This window comes from Octodon degus, unplaced genomic scaffold (assembly GCF_000260255.1).
Source record: "Octodon degus isolate 3935 unplaced genomic scaffold, OctDeg1.0 scaffold00103, whole genome shotgun sequence".
NCBI classification, from domain to species: Eukaryota; Metazoa; Chordata; class Mammalia; order Rodentia; family Octodontidae; genus Octodon; species Octodon degus.
Genome location: NW_004524679.1, coordinates 7,667,389 through 7,674,793, shown reverse-complemented (window position 1 = coordinate 7,674,793; position 7,405 = coordinate 7,667,389). Strand labels below are relative to the sequence as shown.

General features: G+C 32.6%; 1 protein-coding gene across 1 annotated transcript in view; it reads right to left on the bottom strand.

Annotated features, from left to right (window-relative positions):
• Positions 1–7,405, bottom strand: part of Klhl4 (kelch like family member 4) — a 170,480-nt gene that overhangs the window by 62,990 nt on the left and 100,085 nt on the right. The window contains exons 6-7 of the mRNA XM_023723783.1: positions 6,180–6,392; positions 6–42 (exon numbers count right to left, since the gene is read on the bottom strand). Of these exons, the coding sequence (XP_023579551.1) occupies positions 6–42; positions 6,180–6,392 (250 nt within the window). The remainder of the gene's footprint in view (positions 1–5; positions 43–6,179; positions 6,393–7,405) is intronic.

The following is a 7,405-nucleotide window of genomic DNA, read 5'->3' as shown; positions in this document are numbered from 1 at the left end:
ATCACCAGTAAACATGGAGCTATTTTCAAGATCTGCAAGTAACTGAAAAGTAATAATGTCATATTCATATATATATATATATATATATGAATTCACCATTAGAAAAGAACATAATTTAGGTATATAATCTGGGAGGAAACTGGATCTAATTCAAATGTAAGTTTATATCATTGAATATTTTGTTACTGAGATTTTTTTTCACTTACATAAAATAACTAAATGCTTCATAGTAGTAGTTAATGGCTTCTATGATAGTGTTCATATTTTGAAGATGTAAATTTATCCTCTAAAAGGATGTGACCAAAGTACTACTGAGGCATATTGTGGTATCACATGCATATAATCTTAGCACTCAGAAGTTTCAAACAAGGGCTGGGGAGATAGGTCTGTGACATAAGTGCCTGCCTGGCAAGCACAAGGGCGTGAGTTCAATCTCAAGTACTGCAGAAAAAAAAAAGAAGAAGAATTTTAAGACAAGATGATTACAAGTTTGTGGCCAGAATAGGCTTCACTCAGAGATCCTATCTGAAAAAAAAATTAAAAAGGTCTGGTGTTTTCACCTCAATGCAAGAAACTAGATTTAATCCCTCATACTATAATACAAAAATATTAAGTGTTAAGACTAGTTATATCCAGTTTCAAGATAATTTTGGCTGGCTCAATGGTAGAGTTGTTGATTAGTATGCACAGGCCCCTGGATTCAATCACTAATACTTCAAAAAATTATAAGGGAAAGTAACTGAAATAAAGGCTGCAATTTTTCAAAGTAAGCAACTCCTGGTCAACTGGACGTAGCTAATGAAATCAGCAGAAGTTTGGGTTTTTTTTTGTGTGTCTTTGGGATGATGTTTTGGTGATCATGCAAACCTAATGTGTTAAAAAAATCATTCACAGAAACATGAATTACTTCTCTATTCTAAAAGTCAGTTTATTTTAAACGAGTTAATATGTATGTATTAGTAATGAGCCAAGATATAAGGAAAATTAGATGACAGGGCTGATGATGTAGTTCAGCAGTATTGTGCCTGCCTGACAAGTGCAACACCCTAGATTTGATTCTCAGGTTTAAAAAAAAAGCAGGAAGAAAAATAATCTTATCACTGCCTCACCACCTGACAGACAATAAGCTCCAAATTGATATTAATACATGTCAGACAAAGTATTTTTCCTGAGATGAATTGGAGAGAAGTTATAGTATACCTTATAATGTTGTCAAAATTTATGTTAGATTGGCTTTCTTGGAATTTTGGGTCCCATATTATAGTATGTTGAGATGAACAACAAACAGTTTTTACTAGAGGAGAAGTGTTAAACTCATCGCATAGAACTTTTCTGAAATTTCCTACTATGCTTTGGTTAACTTCAGTTCTATCTTCAGGCCATCTGTAATCTCTAGCTAATCTCAATCTAATCTGTAATCTGTCCTCAATTCCGTGAGTGGATTCCTGGTATTTCTTCAAATGAGTATGCTTTTGGAAATATCTTTGAAGATTAATCTTTGCAATTTTTGTAAAAATGTTTTTCATATATCTCATCATCTTCATATAGTTCATTTCTAAAATATTTTTTCTGAAATACTTACAGACTTGTTTTGGAAAGTCTGTCCTTGGATGTTGAAGTATGTCACCCATATAATGTACAGAAGTTCTCATAATTCACATCCTAGGCATACAGGATATGTAAATGTAAAAGGACAAGGTACTGCTGGGTGCAGATTTGATCTAGAAATTCCATTTCATCCTAATGAAGTAAGAAAACTTCAAACTAATTCCTTTGCTTTTGAAAAAAGTGTCAGAATTAGAGAATAAAATTAAATGCTTATGCTATCTTACACCAGTACATCTTAATCTGTTGAGTTAGTTAAGCTTCCAGACTTCTCAGTTTGACCCAATGTATCAACTATTACACCTACATAAATTTCATATTCATCAACTCTGTAGCTAAGTTAACAAATATTATCTGCATTGGAAAGAGGGAACTTCTCTGAAGTTAGTGAGTCAATAGTTTCACAAATTAGGTTAAAGTTCATCCATTTCTCAAAAATAATCTTATTGAAGACTAATGTTTGTAAACAGAATTTCCAGATCAAATCTACATCCAGTGGCATTTGTGTGTGTCGAAAAATCATGTGGTAAACATGTTAAAGCATATATTCCAAGAACAGTCCAGAAGAAGTTTCTTCAGTTAGACTGGGTGGGACCTGAAAAATTATGCTTCTAACAAACACTGAGGCTCATGGTATTCATCTGGGAACATTTTAAATGGTGATATCTTTAAAAATCTTAGAAATCACATTAATTTAGGTACCATCTGGAAAATAATACAAGTATACATACATGTTCACACAAACACAATTTCTATACATTCTACAGCTCATATATCAATTCTAAATTTACAACTTTAGGTTTCTAAATAATATATGCTGTTTTAATGTCATTTTTTTGTTATTATTGTCTTACATATGGAAAAATTTTTATACACAAGATATCAATGAATGTTATTTGATCATAGGTTGAAGGGTGATATATAGATAGATTATTAAGAGCAATTATGCAGTCTTATGGGATTTACATAAATATATATTTGTTATTAATGTACTATATATTCTATAAAATATGATATATATGAAGAAACTATCAAAAATTTTATTTTTCACTATTACTCTATTTTATACAATAAGATTATTTTTAAGAAATGGATTAACTTTAACATAATTTGTGAAACTCTTTACTCACTAACTTGAAAGAATTTCCCTCTTTCCAATATGTAATTTATGTAGGTGTAATTGATATATTGTGTCAACTTGAGAAGTCTAGAAACCTAGCTTGGAGGCCCAGGAGATAACTCAGTGGAGTAAGTGCTTTCCTGGCAAGTGTAAGGTCCTGAATTCAATCCCTGCTATCACCAAAAACAAACAACAAACAACATTAACATCAGAAATATAACGAAAAGAAGGGTAACATAACTAAGTACCTCAGCAGGTCTCCATTTTGAGGTATAGAAGACATAGCCTTACTGTTCTAGAATATTGCTCATTGTATCAATCTGAGAAATTTCAAAGTTTAAGTAAATGATTTATTGTGGGCCAGGGTCCTTACTTTGTAAACACCCTCAGCCTTTGCAAGAGCACAGCATGAATATGATGTGGATGTAAAGGATTGCCCTCCGCAAGCAGTGGTAGCCTGCTTACAGTATGAGCGAGGAAAATAAATGAAAAAATCCAATAAGAGTCAATAGAAGTAAAGCAGTAATTAAAAAGGCCTAAACAACTAAATAAAACACACACAAGAAACCAATATCTTTACCATTAATTTCTACATGAAATTTAGGAAAAAAAAATCTAAGGCCAATACTACTAAAAATCTTTCTTTTTCTTTCTTTTTTTTTTTGTGCTAGAAATTGAACTCATGATCTTGCACTTGCCAGGCAGGTGCTTATGCCACTCCCAAGCCCCTCTAAAAATCTTTAACAAAATAAAAAGTGAAACACTCCAAAAGTCTTTCTGGAAGGCAAGGACATAACTGAAATGGAGAATCATATCCATTTTCTTTAATAAGCATAGAGGCAAAACCCTCAAAAAAAGTACTAACAGAAAACACTGAGGAAAATAAGTATAGAAGAAACTTCTCAATATGATAAAAGCTAACTATTGTCAACCAACTACTGAGATCATATTGTAAGGAAAGTTAGGGAGGAATAGACCATGCAGGACATGACCCAGGTGACTACTTTAATAGAGATAATCACATGCTTGCTTACTTATGACCTGAGGTACTGGAAAAAGCTGCTCTTTGTGAGGCATTTTCATACTTTTACCTCATTCCTATAGATCCTGTCAACTTTGTCTCAACAGAGAAACAAGGCTAAAATACTGACTATATTAATCAGTGAAAAAGTTACTTTTAGAAAATCAGCTTACCCCAGTAAATTTGACCAAGGTAGACATGCTGAAAGGCTCATATCCCAAACTTCACTACACCATATATTCCACTGTTCGGCAGTGATTTCCTCTGCCATATTATGAATAAACTTCTCATTCACATTGTTTTTTGTTTTGTTTTGTTTTCTGAGTTGCTCCTTCTGCACCTAAGATTACGTCACTTTTTCCCTTTTGGAGACCTTTAGCAGTGAGTCATTCCCATCTCTTTGCTTAATTAGAGTGTAGGGCAAGAACTAAAGAAAATGGAATCATAGCATGGGTAGCAAAATCAAAACTGGATAATCACAGCAAAGTAGGAGATCTCATAATGCTACAATTCAAGTTATATGACAAAGATACACTGAAAAAAATATGGAACTGTCACAAAAGCAGTTATGTGGAACAATGGAAAAGAATAAGGTGTGCAGAAAGACACTCAGACACCTTCAGGTCTCTGGTCTTTGAAAAACGGGCCAGAAGCATACATTGCATATATGATAGACTGTTCAGAAAATAACACTTCTAAAACTCAATATACATGTGCGGAAGACTGTATCTAGACCCATATCTCTTTCTATCTCATAAACAAAAATCAAAATATATAAAATACTAAGTATTAAAACAGAAATACTTAATCTACTGGAAGATAAAATAAGTCAAACTATTGAAGACACAGGCATAGGCAAGAATTCTATGAGGAGAAACCTAACTGGACAAGAAATACTTCAAAAACCAGCAAATAGTATTATCGTATTAAAAAATCTGTGCAACAAAGGACACAACCAATAAAGTAAATAAACAACCTACTGAAAATGAAAAATATTGCCTTATACACCTCAAAAACAAGACAGATCTAGAATATATCTATGACTAAAAGATAATTGTGCATGAAATCTAAATAAGTATCCAAGAAATGAGTGTCTCAAATTATTAGACATTTTGGCAATAAGCACATAAAAAATGTTCAACATACTGGCCATTTGAGAAATAAAAATTAACATATTACTGATATTCCACCTCAGTCCAGAAAGAATGACCATTGCCAAAATATGAACCATAACAAATTCTGATAAGGCTGAAAAGTAATAGGAACACTTCTCCATTGTTGATGGGGTGAAAAATTGGTGTAAACACTATGGAAATGGAATGCCCATAAGACTATGACTAGAGCTTCCTAGCTATTCTCTCTTTTGGTATCTTCTGCAAAGAGTTGAAATCATTATGCCATAATGATATATACGTGTTTTATGGCAGCACAACTTTTAATAGTTAAATCTTGGAATTATCCCTTATGCCCATCGACAGTTGAACAGATAAAGAAAATGAAGTATTTCTAGATAAAGGATTACAATTGGGCCACAAAATGACAAAAGAGACATTTTTCAGTGTACCAATTTATCTCAAATTAATAAAAAAACAAAGTTTATATTATAAAAATGCATTTATCTCAAGCATATGATCTAATATGAAATAAATCAGACACAGAAGTTTAAATATTGCACTGCTTCTCTTGTGTGACAAACCCAAAGTACAAATGAATGAAATGGGGAGTAGTTATTATGGAAATCAATATGGAGGTCTGATTACTCAAAGAACTAAACATAAAAATTCCGTTCAACACAAATGTCATCCTGCACATATTTTCCCAGAACAATTAAAGGAATCATATTACAAAGATGCACATCCAGGTTTATAGCAACACAACTGATGATAGCTAAATCATGCAAGTGGTCTAAATGTTCATCATCAGATGAATGGATAAAGAAAATGCAGTATTTACAAGCACTGGAGTATCAGTATACAAAAAAGAAAGATAAACTGAAGTCATCTCTATGAAAACAGATACAACTCAAAACCATAATAGTAAGTAAAATTAATCAAACACATAAGGTTAAATACATCAGGGTTTCTTTTATTAATGAGAAACCAAAAGTGAAAATAGAAAAATTAAAGGTAATAGGTAGCAGGAAGATAGATTTTGCAAAAGGGGAGGGGACCATGAGATGAAGGAAGGAGGCAGGGGTGGAAGAGAAAAGATAAGAAAGAATTAAGATGTGTTATACACATGTCATGTCATATTATGTCTGTACATGTCTCAACAGTTCACGATGTGTCATCATTATGTACTGCAAACATATACTAATAAAAACAGAAATAAAATAACAAAAATAAAAAGCAGGGAACTAAATAATTGATTGGTGCCTAGAGGTAGTTTAGAGCTCTGGTTCACATTACATATTACTAAGGTGAATTTCCATACCTGTGGAGGAAGTAATGGGAGTCTGATGCATGAAAGCAGCATTGCCAGGTTTCCTTGCCTAGTCTGAACATCATGGCCCACCCACTGCATTAAAGCATAGAAAATGGTTTCTTCATCAGGCACATTAATGTCGTCACTGCACAGAAGCTTGGAAATCTCATTAACTGGAAGCTGGAGAAATTCTTGGTTCTTTATAACCTCTATGAAATGTTCCTAGAAAACAAAGACCATCTACTGAAAATTTGTACTTTAAAGATTTGTTAATAAGAGAAACATAAAAATATATCAATTTGCCTACACTCTGAGAAAGTCTCAGTGATAGATGTATCCACTTTAGAGATGATTTGAGCTATTGTTACCCATGAAAGGATTGTGCAAGCCTTCTGAAGCAGGGAGGAAATGCTTCCACTGAGGATTATTCATCAATCACAATAAAGTATTAATTGTTTCACAGGCTCTGTGCACAAAGTGATAGCAATACTTTCTCTTTCAGCTATTGTTCAAGACTACAGCAGCTTATGGCTTCAGAAATGACTGCTTAGTTTACCTTTAGTCAAAAGCCTAAGAGAAGTTCTCAAAGTTTTGAAAGAGTAGAGTATTACAGTTGTATGAGAAAGTTAAGTCTCTTTTCATGATTTATAGACTGCTATTTTTTTCTGAGATGACCAAAAGATACAGCATTAATAAAAACTTTCCTATTATGAAAAATAATGATCTTCCACTGTCAAAAATAAATGTACTACTTTATGTTACATTACAATTAACACATTCAAGATCATCTAAAAGAGGTTCCACAATTAAGTGTTTCTTTGTTTTCTTTTTTTGGTACTTTGTACTAAGGTATATCTCCAGCCCTTCTTTCTATCATCTATCTATTTATCTGTCTATCTCTCTCTCTCTATCTATCCATCTATCTATCAATCTCTATCATCTATCCATCTAATCTACTTTGATGCAGTATCTTACTAAGTTGCTAATTTGCTCAGACTGTAGTCAAAATTTCAGTCCTTTTGCTTCAACCTCAAGGATTTGCTGGTGGATAACAGACGTGCACCACCATTACAAGATTAAAGTGTTTCTTTAGGATAGAAAAGGGCTATATCTCAATTTTTATACATTATTACCTGTTTTATACTGATATTATCATGTATTCAGTCGTATATCAAAATCACACAGCTGTATTTCAAATTTTGTGTCAAAATACCAACATATTTCTGTATATAAAT